The sequence below is a fragment of the Palaemon carinicauda genome, chromosome 44, assembly GCF_036898095.1.
Source record: "Palaemon carinicauda isolate YSFRI2023 chromosome 44, ASM3689809v2, whole genome shotgun sequence".
Lineage (NCBI taxonomy): Eukaryota > Metazoa > Arthropoda > Malacostraca > Decapoda > Palaemonidae > Palaemon > Palaemon carinicauda.
Window position 1 is genome coordinate 1,140,921 of NC_090768.1, and position 18,286 is coordinate 1,159,206.

Sequence of the window (18,286 nt, forward strand, 5' to 3'; positions counted from 1 at the left end):
GACACCTGTTCTTTGGCTTTTTCTAATACAGTACGTTACAGTATTATTTGCTGATTTCTAATGGTTAATTTCACGTTTTGACTTGCAAAATTTAAAATTGTGCTGTATTTGGTGATTTCTAAATAAACTTCTCACTCTGAATACTACTTAAGCAATTTCTCGAAGTTAAAAAATTTGGTATCAAATTTAGGGTTTTTGCATTACACGAAATTCGCATGTGCCAAACACGTTGACAACTAGAGCTGACTGTATCACAAGTTGGCATCGGGATATATTCTCCTTAAGATGACCATAAGACAGACGATAGATTTTCCCCAAGAAAACATTCTTTTGTTCCTGCAACATTTGTTACAGCCAATTTTGGTGTTATTTCTGAGGGTAACGAATGTGATTATTTGAATTGATATTCAACAGAGATCTTCATTAACGTCATGGTTAAGGAGACATCACTAATGTACTGCTAAATGCAACCTGTGTAAGTGACTCCTATAGTATACTGATGGCATTAACACCCCCCCCCCCCAAAAAAAGGGTGTACTGTATTTTATTCCTTTTGTTGGTGTACTGCTAGCAAAGAAAATTTTAGTAAACTAGTTCATTCTTTTAAATTTTATGCATAAATCTTTTATTCCTTCTACTTCAGATCATAATTGGGAATTTGGTGTACAAAAAGTTGTAAATAAAAATCTACAGGTGTTGGTTTTTCAAGAAACATTTCTGACTATGATTTTAAGCATGGCATGGCATTTGAACACTTGCCTTTAAAAACATGCACATCAGCCAGCCATCCCTTAACATTCACATGCTTCACATTTGCAACTTTCAAGATTATTCATTGAGGTAAATGGAGGTACAGTATTAATATTAGTTCTAGATGCTTATAATGTTTCCAAAGAGACAGAAAGGGATTTTCTTTGGTTATAAGGGAAATAGGAGGTATGGAAGGCTATCAAGATTGGTAGCACACTCTCAAATTTTCAACATTCATTGACACGATCCACAACAAAATTGTGAAGGGGTGACTGTATTGCAACATACTTCATTTAGATTTCATATACTTTTCTATTTTTGGTACAGATTCATCCTTGTATGAAGAACAAATGCATTAGATGTCTTCAGACAAGTAGGAAGTAGGGTCTAAAGCTAACTTTTTAACTAGTAGGGGTAAACTTATTAACTAGCAGGGGTTTACTTCCTAACTGGCAGGGTTTAACTTTTAAAACACATTATATTCAAATGATTACAATTGTTAGTTAGAGATATCTTAAATAATTACCGTACAGTATGAACTAGTTTTTGTGTATATTGAGTATTTTAACTACCGAAGTTAATAATGTGGCAACCTGAAAATGTTTATAAACTTACTGGTTTAAAATCTTCATCATCATCATCTTCGTCCTTAATTTTTTTTCTCTTTTTCTCCTTTGCTTCTGGCTTCTTCCCCTTTATTCTAAATGAAAGAGGCTTATCATCTTCATCATCATCCTCCACCTCCTGCCTCATACGCTTCCTTGCTGACTGCAATATGTATGTGAAGTTTGAATACAGAAAAAGAAAAATTCAAAATTTAACCACCCTAAAATATCAGGTTAATTATTCACTATTTCACAATATTAAAACAGGTCTATTGATTATGCTGTCTGACATTCAATGGAAAACATTTATTTCTTTTAAATTCTCGACCTTTACTCTAAAATGAAGTTTTTATGATAAGACAAAGTTTCATGAATACTTACCCGACAGTTATATATATATAGCTATAGTTTCTGTCGTCCGGCAGAATTTTTCAAAACTCGCGGCAACCGCCGTGTGGTGGTTGTGCGGTTAGGTGCTTAACAACCCTTACAGGGTGGTACTTGGAATCATTCCCGTTTTCTGTTCCTCAGATCATCTTTGCCCGAGCTGTCTAATGAGGGGAGGTGGGTGGGACTTAAAATATATACATAACTGCCAGGTAAGTATTCATAAAACTTTGTTTTATCATAAAAACTTAATTTTTACGAATACAACTTACCTGGCAGTTATATATATATATATAGCTGATTCACACATTTGGAGGTGGGTGACAGACAGCTAACATCGTTGGGAAACAACAATAAGTCGTAAGAAAAAACACCTTGATTGCTTACCTGCTAAGGTAGCGACTTCGAAGGTTCCTGCTTCTTGAGTCGCTTTCCCTTAGGAGTGCCAGCCAGGTGGGGACCTGTCATGCTGAAACAACTCAATCAAGTCTGTCACACGGGGCGAGACCAACAACGTGACTAGACTTCTGCACTACCTATCCCCCTTTTATAAACTGTAACCTTACTCAATCTAACCACCTAACCTTGCAGTATAGATATTAACTATCTAGCTAGACTGAGGGCACTGTACCGCAAGTCAGAGTCCTCAGACAACCATAAAAACTAAAACCCAATCACAGGCATACTGTACAAAAGTTAAGGTTGAGGGGAGGTAGTAACTCCTTTACCCAATACAGAAGCAGTAGCTATGTATGGGACCAAAGTGTAACACTTTTCATAATCTACTCTTACCTCCCTGACTATTGAGAAGCGAACACAGAGTTGCTTACTCCAAAACATTGCGTCCACTATTTGTTTAACTGACATATTCTTTCGATATGCCAGTGAAGTAGCAATGGCTCTCACCTTGTGAGCCCTTACTTTTAATAGACCGAAGTTTTCCTCTTCACAAAAGGGGTGAGCTTCTCTTATTGTCTCCCTTAAGAAGAATGATAATGCATTCTTCGAGAAGGGCTTTTGTGGATCCTTCACTAAACACCATAAAGAATTGGATGCACCTCTTACATTCTTTGTTTGAGATAAATATGCCCTGAGGGCTCTAACTGGGCAGAGGAACCTCTCCTCCTCTTGACCCACCACATTTGTGAGGTTAGGAACCTCAAACGTCCCCGGCCAGGGTTTGGATGGGTTCTCATTCTTAGCGAGGAAGTCGATCCTTAACGCACATACTGCCCCATCCTGGTTAAAGCCCACTGCTTCTCAATAGCGTGAATCTCGCTGACCCTTTTTGCTATGGCCAGAGCCATCAGAAAGAGGGTTTTCTTATTAACATCTCCAAGAGTTGCTTGCGAGATGGGTTCGAACTTCCTGTTGCATAAGAACTTCAAAACCACACCCAAATTCCAAACTGGGGGTCTTAACCGAGTCTTTTTAGTTGTTTCAAAAGACTTTGAGAGATCTTTCAAGTCTCTATCCCGTGTTAAGTCTATGCCTCTGTGCCTACAGACAGCCGAAAGCATACTCCTGTACCTTTTAATGGTGGATACAGCCAGCTTAGAGTCTTGCCTGAGGAACAACAGAAAATCAGCTATCTGGCTCACAGAGGTAGCGGTTGAAGACACTTTGTGCTGCTTACACCACAATCTAAAGGTCTCCCACTTCGATTGGTAGATTCTTTGTGAAGAGACCCTCCTCGCTCTGGCGATAGCTCTTGCAGCTTGAGTAGAAAAGCCTATCGCTCTGACAAGCTTCTCGATAGTCTGAAGGCAGTCAGTTGTAGAGCGAGGGGGTTTTGATGATACCTCTCGAAGTGGGGCTGTTTGAGAAGCTTTGGACTTAGAGGAAGGCTTCTTGGGAAGTCCACTAACATGTCCACCACCTCTGTGAATCACTCTCTTGCTGGCCAAAATGGAGCTATCAAGATCACTCTTCCTGCCTCGAGGAGAGCGAATTTCCTGACAACTAGATTGATAATCTTGAAAGGGGGGAATGCATAGGTGTCTATCCCTGTCCAGTCCATTAAGAAGGCATCTACTGCTATCGCTTCCTCGTTCGGGACTTGGGAGTAGTAGTTGGGGATCCTCTTGTTCTGGTTGTTGGCAAAGAGGTCTATTGAAGGCCTCCCCCATAATTGAATTGAATATGGGATTTAGGCATTAAGCCAGCCTCCCCCATAACTTCCACAGCCTCTGGCAAACCTGAAAGCCAGCCTCCCCCATAACTTCCACAGCCTCTGGCAAACCTGATGGTTGAGGGTCCATTCTGTGGGTAAAACCTGCCCTTTCCTGCTGAGCATGTCCGCTCTTACATTCTTCTGTCCCTGCACGAATCTTGTTAAAAGCTCTACGCCGTTCTCCTTCGACCACCGAAGGAGCTCTCTTGCTGTTTTGATCAGGAACAGAGAGTGAGTTCCCCCTTGCTTTCTGATGTAAGCCAAGGCCATGGTGTTGTGCAAATTGACCTCCACTATCCTCCCCGAAACGGAGTCTTTAAAGGACTTCAGTCCTAACAGAATGGCCATCAACTCTTTCCTGTTGATGTGCCATTCGTTCTGTTCCGCTCCCCAAGAGCCTGAGACCTCCTTGCTTCCCAATGTTGCTCCCCATCCTGACTCCGAAGCGTCTGAGAACAACACTAGGTCAGGGTTCTTCCTGAACAGGGAGATTCTTTCCCCTAAAATTGATGGATGCAGCCACCAACTCAGATGACTTTTGATTTCTGCTGGAATGTGGAAGGGGGAGGAAAAAAAAAAAAAAAAAAAGTCCTCCTGATTCTTCCTGTCCCACACTCTTGAAAGGAAGTGTTGAAGAGGTCTGAGGTGCAGTCTTCCCAGAGCGACAAACTGCTCAAGCGAGGAGAGGGTGCCCACCAAACTCATCCAATCCCTCGCTGAGCACTTCTCTCTCTCCAGGAATTCCTGAACCTTCCCGAGGCACCTGGTTTGCCTTTCTTGGGAGGGAAAAGCCCGAAAACGAACTGAGTCCAGAACTATCCCCAAATAAAGAATCGTCTGACTTGGTTCGGTCTGGGACTTCTCCTTGTTGATGACGAGACCCAGTTCTTGGGCCATCATAAAAGTCTTGCTTAGGTCCTCCAGACATTTTTCCTTCGACCGGGATCTTATCAGCCAGTCGTCCAGGTATAGGGATAGTCTTATCCCCTCTTGATGAAGCCATCCTACCACGTTTGCCATTACTCTGGTGAAAAGTTGAGGAGCCGTGTTGAGCCCGAAACAAAGGGCCTTGAATTGGAAGCACTTGCCCTGGACCATGAATCTTAGGAACTTCCTTGAAGTTGGATGGATGGGGATATGAAAATAAGCGTCCTTTAAGTCCAGAGACAAGATCCAGTCCCCTGGACGTACCGCTGCCAGCACCGACTGCGTCGTCTCCATGGAAAATTTTGTCTTTTCCACAAAGACGTTTAGAGCACTGACATCTAGAACGGGTCTCCATCCACCCGAGCTCTTGGTCACCAGAAATAGGCAATTGTAGAACCCTGGGGAAGTTAGTTCCAGGAACGGTTCTATCGCTCCCTTCTCCAGCATCTGGTTCACCAAATCCAGAAGCACCCCTTGTTTCACGGCGTTTGAGTACTGCGCCACTAAGGCTAGAGGCGTTCTTGAAAGCGGAGGCTTCTTCAAGAGGGGGATTCTGTATCCCTCTCTGATGACCGAGAGGGACCAGGCGTCCGCCCCTCTTTCCTTTCAGGCATGCCAAAAATGTGACAGCCTTGCTCCTACCGCTGTCTGGAGCGGGCCCTGAACGAACCTCTATTCGTTCTACTGCCCGTCTCCTGCCTTCTTCCTCTGAAGTCCATTCTAGCAGGAGCTCTACCCCAAAAGGGCTGCTGAAGTTTCCTCTCCTCTTTCTTCAGTGATGACGGAATCACTGGTAAAGACTTCTTTGCGGAGCGCGACAGGAGGTCTTGCGTGGCCTTTTGCACTAGCGAAAAGGTACTGTCCCTGACTAGGGACTCAGGAAAAAGGTGCTCCGAGAGAGGGGCGTATAGGAGCTCCGCCTTCTGCGCGACCATAACCGCTCTGGATGTAAAAGAACATAAAAGGGCCCTCTTCTTTAGAACTCCCGCAGAGAATAGGGAAGCCAACTCGTTTGCCCCATCTCTAAGAGCCTTGTCCATACAGGCCATAATGCTGGTTAGGTCTTCGGTGTCTTGTAAGAGTTCTGTTTTCCTGGCCAGCGTACCCAAAGCCCAGTCCCAAAAGCTGAACACTTCGAAGGCTCGGAAGATTCCCTTGACGAAGTGGTCAAGGTCTGACATAGACCACATTACCTTAGCAGAGTTAAGGGCATGTCTTCTGGAAGAGTCTAAAATACCGGAGAAGTCCCCCTGGGAGGAGGCAGGCACTCCCAGGCCCCGAGCTTTTCCAGTCTCATACCACATGCCCGCCTTAGATGCAAGTCGAGCTGGTAGGAACGAGAAGGTGGTCTTACCTGCTTGCCTACACTCCTTCAGCCAGTCATCAATCCTAGCGAGCGCTTTCTTAGCCGAAGCAGACAGCTTCATTTTGATGAAAGCCAACTGCTTCTTCGCCTTCTTCCTGCTGAACTGCGACTCAGGAGAACGAGGGGCAGCAGGTTTAAACTCCTCTCCATACAGCTCAAGGAGGGAGCGAGAGAGAACCTTATAATCAGCCGCCGCATTAGCAGGTTCATCATCATCCTCTGAAATATCCTCTAAGTCTTGCCCTCCTTCCAACTCCGTCTTCCTTTGGGCTGAAGGAATTAAGTCGGAGGTTCCTTTAACATCCCGATCAGTAACAATCAGACTTGCATAAGGATCACTTTCTTCCAACTGTTCACCTGCGTCAAGTAGAAAAGCAGATCGTCGGATGCTTCCTGTTGGCGAGGACTGAATGCGTCCTGACACCAAGAGACGCGTGCGTCCCGGCGCCGAGCGCTAGAAGCGTCCTTGAGTCGAGAGGAGTATGCATCCTGCGGTCGAGAGCTGGAAGCGTCCTTGCGTCGAGAGCTGAATGCTGCCTGACGTCGCGAAAAGGAAGCGTCCTAGAGAGGCATGCTGGATGCGTCCTGACGACAAGAATCGCAAGCGTCCTGGCGTGAACTAGCGGAAGGAGAAGCGCGGCGTCGAACGCTTGACGAATTGCGGCACGGTTCCCTGGGAGAGGAGTGACACCGTCTGTCGTCCTGCAAGGGAGAGGAACTCCGTTCCCTCTTACTGGCAGATTTCTTCACCGGTAATTTGTCGTCCTTATGCCTGCCCGACAGGGGGAGGGGGGGGGGCGCTAAAAGCCTGAACAAGAGACGCCAGCTGTTCTTGCATAACAGTCATGAAAGACTTCGCGACCGCTGCTGGGTCTTGCGATTCCGAAGGCGAAGGCTGCCGAGTCACGCTGGTAGCAGGAGAAAGGTCTCTTGACGGTCCCCCGTCACCTAAAAGAAGAGAAGATCCCTCCTTCCTTTCATCTCTGGGCTTTGACCTTTTCGCTGGAGCGGCGTCCCAGTCATCCTTGGAAGGAAAAAGTTCCGGGCTACTTGACAGGGGAGAGCGAGAACGGGTCTGGTCAGCTTGCTGTATCCACTTTCTCTTGGTCGGTCTCGAAGCCTCATACTGCCATCTGCGTCTAGGAGAGGGGTTCGGGGAAGACACTATTACTTCCAACATGCCTTTTCCGTGACGGTCATGAGCAGCCTGGGAAAAAGCAACAGGACTGCTTGAGGCGATGGCTGACCGAGGATACATACCTGTCACTCCCTTGCGGCCGTCGACGTACCTCCTCCCTTGGTCCTGGGAACTTGGTAGAGATCTAGACCTAGGGGCGCGACAGGTTCGATCAGTCGCCACCTCCACTGCACTTTCACAAGCACTAATTCCACTAGCACTCTTACCTTTAAGGCTGCAAGCTGGTCTTTAAGAGCCTTCATCTCAGCCACCACCCTGGCGTACTGAGGGTCATCCGTAGTTACCATTCCTGTAGAAGGAGCAGGGGCTACTACCTCAGGAGAAGGCTCAACTTCTACAGAAGAATTAGTAATTAAGAGATCAAAGGAAATATCTATGCTAACCTCACTAGCAGACTTAGATTTAGATTTAGAAGCCTTCCTGGCTTTATCTAACTCTTACGCACAAAGCGTTTCATATCCAACCATTCCTTCTCGCTTAAAACCTCACATTCATTGCACCTTTTATCAAGGGCACACTCAAAACCCCTGCACCCCAAACAAACAGTGTGAGGGTCCACCGAAACTTTCGGTAACCTCACCTTGCATTCCTCATTCACACAAACTCGAAAATGAAATTTATCGGTCATCGTAATCAAAAAAAAAAATCAGCCAAAAGAATAAATCACAAATGTGATTGCCAATTCACAGGTCAGTATACGTCACCAAAAAATAAGTCCAATACAGCGACACAGGGAAAGCAAACGAAAAACTCCAATGGCGGACCAACGATGTTGTCAGTCCAACCGACAGAGATGATCTAAGGAACACAAAAACGGGAATGATTCCAAGTACCATCCTGTAAGGGTTGTTAACCACCTAACCGCACCACCACCACATGGCGGTTGCCGTGAGTTTTGAAAAATTCTGCTGGACGACAGAGCCTATAGCTATATATATATAACTGCCAGGTAAGTTCTACTCTTAAAACATAAGATTAACAAATAGGATAACATGCATTAAGAAACCTATAAAACTACACAAGTGGTAAGCTCTTGTTTAAATCCTTGAGAAGTTTAAACCATAATACAGAGAATTATGTTTACTAAAATAGTTAGGGCCAGAAATAACTACAGTACTTAATCAATAAAGACAGATCTACATACTTTAAATGTACAGATAGAAAGAGGTAAAGTAACTAATATTTTAAAAATTAATTTTCAAAAATACTTTAATAGAATATCATGCAAACCATAAAAATATAAATGTAGAGATTCCCACGTATAAAAACTTAAAATGTGTAAAATGAAAGAAAATGTTAAGTAATTTCTTTGATAGCATGCACAACTCATTCTAAAATTTCTTTCCATTCTAAAACTTTAATACACTATTTCCATGAGGTTCTACAAATGAACATCTTGTTCTAAAACATTACATTATGCAATTGAAGATAAAGGCCTCATGTCCAACATATAATTTGCAAAATAAATACATCTAAATTCAGTGCAACTTTCTCTTGAATTTTTGAAGTTTACCTGTTTGCTCATATTCTTTACAGTAATTCAAATTGTACTGTATAGTACAGTATTTAACTTAATCAGTATTATTATATTCCTACTCATTTCACTACATTTATCTATTTACTGTGATGTCCTGATTATGTTTTAAAATCAGAAGTGGCAGTATCGCATACAACACAAGTATCACCTCCAACTGAATAAAATAACCTTAAAATTTCTACGTGAAGACAACACCTACCCGTAAGCTATATTTTTCAGATATTCAATTGTGCCTAATCCAACCATACGATTCAGTATTTTTTACCATCATAACTGTAATTAATACTAATATTTTATGAATTCACTCATGGAAAACAATGAGTAATTACCACATTCTCACTCAGTCGAGTCTAAAGATTATTGAAAGCAAACGAAAGGCACGGGCTATGCGGAAAATATTGCATATGACAAATATATAAGGTATGGCATGAACATTAAAAAAGTATAAAATAAAAGCCATAGCTAAAGTTTTAAAAGCATAATTGACATATACTATATGACTACCAACTGCAATATAATTGAATAATTAGTTTGTAAATATACATGGCAGAAACTGGAGTGTAGTACAGAACTGTACATTCCATAACCCATGCATATTATATAGAGCATCATTAATTATTGTACAATATCTGTATCATAAAATGATATAATTCAATTCTAAAAAATGATATTTTCATATTAAACTGAATTTTTTAATATACTTACCCGGTGGATATATATATAGCTAACGTCTCTGACGGTCGGCAGCCGATTCAAAACTCGTGGGCGATCGAGGTGTTGGGTTGCTGGGTGTACACTAGCGCCACCACTCAGCAGGATACCATCACTATTCCAAAGTTCTCCAATTCTTCTCACCCCGTAGGTTCTCTAGAGGGGCGGAAGGGAGGGCGTTAAATTATATACAGTGATACCTCGGTAGTCGAACGACTCTATACTCGAACAATTCGGAGTTCGACCAAAATTTTCGAGAAATTTTTGCTGCGGTGCTCGACCAAAAATTCGGTACTCGACCAGCCGAACACGTGACGACCGCATGGGCTTTGTGATGATCGCGCCATCTCGGCCACTCTCGCTTGTTCGGGAAGCATCAGTTCTCTCGAGAGCGTCACTCAGACAACGCGCGATCAGCATTCGTTGTGATTTAGTGATTTTCAGTGCTTTTAATTGCTTTTTTAGCTTTCATAATGAGTCCCAAGAAAGTAATGAGTGTTAAGGGGAAGGAGAAGAGGAAAACAGTGCGAACAACGATCGAGTTGAAGAAGGAAATTATAGCGAAATATGAGAATGGTGTACGAGTGTCCGATTTAGCGGTAGAATACGGAATGGCGAAGTCGACCATTTCTACGTTTTTAAAGCATAAAGAAATGATTAAGAAGGCGAATGTTGCAACGGGAGTTACGGCGGTAACTAAGCAAAGGCCACAAGTGATTGAGGAGATGGAAAAGTTGCTTTTAATATTTATTAAAGAAAAACAGTTGGCCGGGGAAAGTGTTAGTGAAGCGTTCATTTGTGAAAAAGCGTTGCATATCTATGAAGAATTAGTGAAGAAAAGTCCGAGTACCAGTGAAAGTGATTCATTTACATTTAAAGCGAGCAGGGGTTGGTTTGAAAAGTTTCGTAATAGAACAGGTATTCATCGTGTTACTAGGCATGGGGAGGCAGCTAGTTCGGATCAAATTGCAGCCGATAAATACGTGGGGGAATTCGATCGGTACATAAATGAACAAAATTTGATCGCACAACAAGTCTTTAATTGTGATGAGACTGGGTTATTTTGGAAGAAAATGCCAGCCAATACGTACATTACCAAGGACGAGACGAAGATGCCAGGTCACAAGCCAATGAAAGATAGGCTAACATTGTTGCTGTGTGCAAATGCAAGTGGCGATTGCAAGATCAAACCCTTGTTAGTGTACCACTCGGACAACCCCCGGGTGTTCAAACGAAATAATATTTGTAAAAGTGCACTACCAGTTATGTGGCGCTCGAACACTAAATCTTGGGTCACAAGACAATTCTTTACTGAGTGGATAAACGAAGTGTTTGCCCCCCAGGTTAAGGCTTACCTCATTGAAAAGAGCTTGCCAATGAAATGTCTTCTGGTTATGGACAATGCTCCTGCACATCCTCCAGGTCTCGAGGATGACTTGAAAGAAGAATACAGCTTTATCAAAATCAAATTCTTGCCCCCCAATACTACTCCCATACTCCAGCCCATGGACCAACAGGTCATTTCAAACTTCAAAAAACTCTATACCAAGGCCCTTTTCAGAAAGTGTTTTGAAGTGACCAGTGACACGAAGTTGACCCTAAAGGAATTCTGGAAGGAACACTTCAGCATCCTCAACTCTGTTAACATGATTGACCAAGCTTGGCGAGGTGTGACCTATAGGACATTGAACACTGCCTGGCGTAAGCTGTGGCCATCATGTGTCACAGAGAGGGAGTTTGAAGGTTTCCAACCAGAGGCGGGTCCAAGCACTGCTACCCCTGTAATTTCTGATGACACTGATGTCGTTGAGGAAATTGTTGTCATGGGCAGGAGTTTGGGGCTTGAGGTCGACAAGGATGATATTGATGAGCTTGTAGAAAGCCATTCTACCGAGTTGACTGTGGAGGAATTGTTGCACCTGCAACAACAACAGCAGCAGGATCTGATTGTGGAGCAGGAATCTTCAGAAGAGGATGAGGTAAGGGAGGATGTTCCAAGTTCTCTCATCAATGAAATTTGTTCCAAGTGGGCAGATGTGCAGGCTTTTGCTGAAAAATACCACCCAGAAATTGCAGTAGCAAACCGGGCAGTGCATATGTTTAATGATAGTGTCATGTATCATTTTCGAAGAATACTGCAGAGGAGGAAGAAACAATTAACAATAGACCAGTTTTTCACAAAAGAAAAGAAAGCTGCTACATCAAAGCCTGTTTCTCCTCCAAAGAAGAGACAAAGAAGAGAAGAAACCCCTGAAATAGATCTGCCCACCCTTTCATTGGAGAGAGAAACAACTCCTGAAGGAGAACTACCCCGCCACATCATGGAAGGGGACTCTCCTTCCAAGCAGTAACCTCCCCCTTCCATCCTCTCCACATCCATCCCTGTATGCCATCGAACCGCTGCTCAAAGGTATGTTCACTACAGTACAGAAAATGGTTTAAAATTGTTTTATTTTAGTACAGTAAATGGTTTAAAATTGTTTTATAGGATTTTCTGACCAATTTCATACACATTTAGATAATTATTGTTGTTTAGGTACACGTTTTATTAATATTTTGGGCCTGTTCGAGTGCTTGGGAACGGAATAGAATATATACCATTATTTCTTATGGGGAAAAAAAATTCGGTACTCGAACAAATCGGAGGTCGAACACGGATCTCGAACGGATTATGGTCGAGTACCGAGGTATCACTGTATATCCACCGGGTAAGTATATTCAAAAATTTATTTTAATATGAAAATATAATTTTTAAATATTTAACTTAGCCGGTGGATACATACATACATACATACATACATACATACATACATACATACATACATACATACATACATACATACATACATACATACATACATATATACATATATATATATATATATATATATATATATATATATATATATATATATATATATATATATATATATATATATATATATATATATAGCTGATTCACACCCTTGGTGGAGGGTAAGAGACCAGCATTAAACATTGTAGGAATATAGCTCAAGAGTTTTGATAAAAACAAACTTAAGGGTTTGTACCTGATAAGGAAGCTGACTTTGATGATACTCTGCCTCATTAGTCCGCTATCCTTATGAAGCCCAGCGATCCACTCAGGGGGCTGAAAGACCTCTAGGAGCTGTCATATCTGGGGTGAACACCTCTATAACAGGACCTCAACAATACCATTGATCTGGGCGCTCTCAAGAAACAAGTTTGACCACCCGCCAAATCAAAAGATTGCGGAAGACTATCTGTCTCCACATACAACCCAAAAAACAATAGTCTCAAGAGAAGAAAAAAAGTATTGGGATTAAGGGAATGTAGTGGTAGAACCTTCACCCACTACTACACTCACTGCTACGAATGGTCCCAACGTGTAGCAGTCCTCATAAAGTCTGGACATTCTTTAATACAGTAATGTGAAGCGAACACAGATTAACTCCTCCAAAAGGTTGCGTCCATAATACTTCTAAGGGATCTATTTTGCTTGAAAGCCACTGACGTTGCCACTGCTCTGACTTCATGAGTTTTAACTTTCAATAATCTCAGGTCAGTCTCACTTAAGTGAGTGTGAACCTCTCTAATTAAAAATCTAACAAAATATGACCAGGCATTTTTCGACATTGGTAAGGAGGGTTTCTTGACCGAACACCATAAAGCTTCTGAATTACCTCGTAATGTTTTGGTTCTGTCCAGATAAAATTTTAGAGCTCTTACAGGGCACAAGACACTTTAAATTTCATCACCAACTACATCCGACAGGTTGGGAATCTCAAAAGATTTAGGCCATGGATGAGATGGTCGCTCATTTTTAGCCAAGAAACCAAGCTGTAAGGAGCATACTGCCTTATTGGAGCAGAAGCCAATATTCTTGCTGAAGGCATGCACTTCACTAACTCTCTTTGCGGTAGCAAGGCTCACTAAAAAGAGTTTTGAGAGTAAGGTCTTTGAGAGAGGCTGAGTGCAGAGGTTCAAATCTCTCAGACATGAGAAACTTAAGAACAACATCCAAGTTCCAAGCTGGAGTAATAATTTGATGCTCCTTAGAAGTCTCGAAAGACTTGAGAAGGTCTTGAAGATCTCTATTGTTAGACAGATCCATGTTGCTGTGTCTAAACACTGCAGCTAACATGCTTCTGTAGCCTTTAGTAGTCGAGGCAGAAAGGTTACGGTTATTTCTAAAGATGAAGCAGGAAGTCAGCGATCTGTGCTACAGTGGAATTGGATGAGGAAACAGAGAAGGACTTGCACCAATCTCGAAATACCTCCCATTTGGATTGGTAGATCCTGATGGTAGAGGATCTCCTTGCCCTCGCGATCGCTCTAGCTGCCTCCTTCGAAAACCCTCAAGCTCTAGAGAGTCTCTTGATAGTCTGGATGCAGTTAAGACAAAGCGCGGGGAGGCTTTGATGGAATCTTTTTATGTGAGGTTGACGAAGGAGATCCATCGGCAATGGCAAACTTCTTGGAACGTCCACCAGCCATTGATGTACCTCGGTGAACCTTTCCCTTGAGGGCCAGAGGGGAGCATCCAACGTTAACCTGGTCCCTTCGTGAGAGGCGAACTTCTGAAGAGCGTTGTGAAGGATCTTGAAGGGAGGAAAAGCATAAATTTCCAGGTGAGACCAGTCCAGTAAGAACGCGTCTATGTGGCCTGCCTCTGGATCTGGAACTGGAGAGCAGTAAGTTGGAAGCCTCTTCGTCAACAAGGTCGCGAACAGGTCTATGGTAGGTCGACCCCAAATCCTCCATAGTTTTTCGCACACTTCCTGGTGAAGCGTCCATTCCGTGGAGATGACTTGTCCTCTTCTGCTGAGGCAATCTGCTATCACATTCTTTTCTCCCTGAACTAATCTCGTAAGAAGGGAGATGTTTCTTTCCCTTGACCAAACTAGGAGATCCCTTGCGGTTACGTAAAGGGAGTGCGAGAGGGTCCCTCCTTGCTTTGAGATGTAGGCTAACGCCGTGATATTGTCCGCGTTTACCTGCACCACCTTGTTCCGAATCAGACTTTCGAAACTTTTCAAGGCCAGATGAACTGCCAGTAGCTCCTTGTGGTTTATATGAAGCCTCTCCTGATCTCTGGACCAAAGACCCGAGCATTCTAGTCTGTCTAGAGTAGCTCCCCAACCCAAGTTCGAGGCGTCTGAGTACAACACATGGTCTGGGTTCTTGGGGGTAAGCAAGAGACCCTTCCGACGTCTGAGGTTGTCGTCCCACCAATTCAGGCAAGTCTTGACTGAGTTCTTGAGTGGAATGGAAATTGCCTCCGAGCCCTTCTCCTTGTTCCAATGTTGGTCGAGATGAAACTGGAGAGGGCTAAGGTTGAGCCTTCCCAGGGAGACAAACTGTTCCAGTGATGATAGAGTTCCCAAGAGGCTCATCCATACTCTTACAGACCAACTGCTCTTCTTCTGAAATTGATGAATTTTTAAAAGAGCTTGTTCTAACCTTGTGGGCGATGGAAAAGCCCGAAAAACTCGACTCTATCTCCATCCCCAAATAGAGAATAGTCTGGTCATGGAGTCAGTTGTGACTTCTCTTTGTTCACAAGACCTAATTCTTTGGCTAGGTCCAACGTCCATATGAGATCCTTCAGACAGCGGTTTAATGACGACGCCCTAATTAAACAGTCATCTAAATAAAGGGAGGCTCTGATCCCTGACGAATGTAGGAAGCTCGCTACATTCCGCATGAGCCTTGTAAAAATTAGAGGAGCAGGGCTGAGGCCGAAGCACAGAGCTCGAAACTGGTACACTTCTTTCCCGTACATGAACCTTGGATAACGTTGGAAGGTTGGATGGATCGGGATATGGAAGTAAGTGTCCTGGAAATCGAGAGAGACCATCCAGTCACCTTCCCTTACTGCTGCTAGAACAGATTTGGATGTTTCCATCGTGAACTTTGTTTTTAATATGAACACGGTGAGTGCACTCACATCTAGCACTAGTCTCCAACCTCCTGTGTTCTTCGAAACCAGGAAGAGACAGTTGTAAAAGCCTGGGGGTTGATGGTCCAAGACCTTCACCACCGCCCCATTTTCTAACAAAAGAGACACCTGATGTTGTAAGGCCTGTCTCTTTGCTTCCTCTCGATACCTGGGAGAGAGGTCTATTGGAATTCGTACAAGAGGAGGTTTCCTTACAAAAAAGATTTTGTAACCCTCCTTCAATAAGAGGACAGACCATTGGTCCGCTCCCCTTCTCTCCCACGGTTGCTAGAAGTTCGTCAATCTGGCCCCTACTGCTGTCTGATCTGTGGGCAGTCAGACTCTGCCAGGGCTGGATCTGGGCCCCCTTCTCTTACCTCGTCTTCCGTCAGAACAAGATGTGCCTCTGTTGGAGGCTCTGCCACGAAAGGGAGGAATGAATCTGGAACCAAGTGTATCTAACTTGGGTTTGTTGCTTGAAAAAGATGATGGCAAAACTTTGCGAGCTGTTTTAGCAACTAAATGATGCGTATCCTTCAACGCAAGAGATGACGCTATATCTTTGATAAGATCTTGGGGAAACAGAGCACGTGATAAAGGAGCAAACAGGAGCTCCGACTTCTGGCACGGAGTAACTCCCAAAGAAAGGAACGAGCACAATAACTCCCTCTTCTTTAAAACTCCTCCAATAAAAACAGCCCCAAGTTCGTTAGAACCATCCCTTATAGCCTTGTCCATACAGGACATAATCTGTGTGGCAGCATCATTGATAGAAGGAGACACCTTCTTACTTAAGGCCCCCAACGACCAATCCAAAAAATTAAAAACTTCAAACGCACGAAAGACTCCTTTAAGCAGATGGTCAAGCTCTGAAGTAGTCCACAACACCTTGGAGCGTCTCATGGCTAGACGACGAGGAGAGTCTACCAGGCTTGAGAAGTCTCCCTGGGCAGAGGCAGGAACTCCCAAGCCGAGAACTTCTCCCATGTCATACCAGACGCTCGAACGAGAAGCCAGTTTAGAAGGAGGAAAAGCAAAGGAAGACTTTCCAAGACTTCTCTTGGTCTCCAACCAGTCTCCCAGCAAACGCATGGCCCTCTTAGAAGATCGAGAGAGCACTAACTTTGTATAAGAAGGAGCTGAAGCAGTCATGCCTAAAGTAAATTCTGAAGGCGGCGAACGTGGAGCAGCAGTCACAAAATGAGCCGGAAAAACTTCTTTAAAAACATTCATAACTTTCTTAAAATCTAGGGATTGTTGGACAACTCTAGGCTCTTCCTCTTCAGACAAGATCCCCAAATGCACATTAGTCGAAAGGGGATCATCAACTTCCTCTTCAGAGTAAACTTCATCCGACAAAACAATATTCTTGTGAGAAGGTGAAATCATAGAATGTTGCGAAGGTAAAGCTTGACAGCCTACATCAACCTGTAGCTGAGTAGCAGTCAAGGCAGGAGGGTCGACGTCACGTCGCGACTGCAGTGACTAACGTTCGACGTCACGTCGCGACTGCAGTGACTGACGTTCGACGTCACGTCGTGACTGCAGTGACTGACGTTCGACGTCACGTCGTGACTGCAGTGACTGACGTTCGACGTCACGTCGTGACTGCAGTGACTGACGTTCGACGTCACGTCATGACTGCAGGGACTGACGCTCGACGTCATGTCATGACTGCGGTGTCTGCAGCTCGACGTCACGTCGCGACTGCGGTGACTGATGCTCAACGTCACGTCGTGACTGCAGTGACTGCAACTCGAAATCATGGCTGGACTGAAAGGACTGACGCTCAACGTCACGTCGAGATTTACAATATGCATCTCGCTTGACAACAAAGCTAACACTAGGGATAACGTCAGGATGACGTAAAGCTTCACGCTTAGATGGTTGAAGACCTGAGTCACGCTTAGCAGAACCGTGACGAACTGCAAGCAAGGGTTCCTGTCGAACAGGAGCAGGACCGTAGGCCTGCATTAAGGTGGACAGCTTAGACTGCATGTCCTGCAAAACACTAAAATTAGGATCTGTATCACACGGAACAGACCGTGACGTCGGGAACGTCTGTTTATGAACGTCAGTACTAGAAACAGGAGTAGCAGCACTCAGGTCACGTGTGGAACGACCAGATAACACAACAGGACCGTGACTCTTAGTAGGGGGGCTCCGGAGCCACAAATCTTGACGTTAAATAAGAGCGTTTAATAGGCGAACCTTCCTCTGATGAAGGTATACGTTCCGGGCTGCTCCAGTGACTACACCCAGGACGTTAACTTTGTTCTGCAGGAATTAACTGTCTTTTAAGAGGCCTTGAAACCTGACGCCAGGATTTCTTGTTAACATGAACGTCATCAGAGGACGAGGAGAACCTAGTCTCGCCTCTCTTATAGTAAGGACGTGCTTGAGGAGCAACGTCTGCAACTATTGAGGGAACGTCTGTTCATGATTTAATACCTATCGCTCCCTTTGGTCTTATGACATTCCTTCTCCCAGGGGTTGGGGAGCTTGAAAGAGGTCTCGGACTGGGTGAGCGGCAAGTACGAACAGACGAACCCTCCGCATTAACACTGAACACATTTCTAACACTTTTCGCATTAACACTTTCACTTTTTAAAAACTTCTCATCGGACATAAGCTGGTTTCTATCAGTAGCCAGCGATTCGACCTTTGCACCCAGAGCATGAATGGCCTTCA

General features: G+C 43.9%; 1 protein-coding gene across 3 annotated transcripts in view; it reads right to left on the bottom strand.

Annotated features, from left to right (window-relative positions):
* Top1 (topoisomerase 1) overlaps positions 1-18,286 on the bottom strand; it is a 57,912-nt gene that overhangs the window by 18,987 nt on the left and 20,639 nt on the right. For all 3 annotated transcript variants that reach the window (XM_068366312.1, XM_068366313.1, XM_068366311.1), the window contains exon 5: positions 1,366-1,518. In XM_068366312.1, the coding sequence (XP_068222413.1) occupies positions 1,366-1,518 (153 nt within the window). The remainder of the gene's footprint in view (positions 1-1,365; positions 1,519-18,286) is intronic.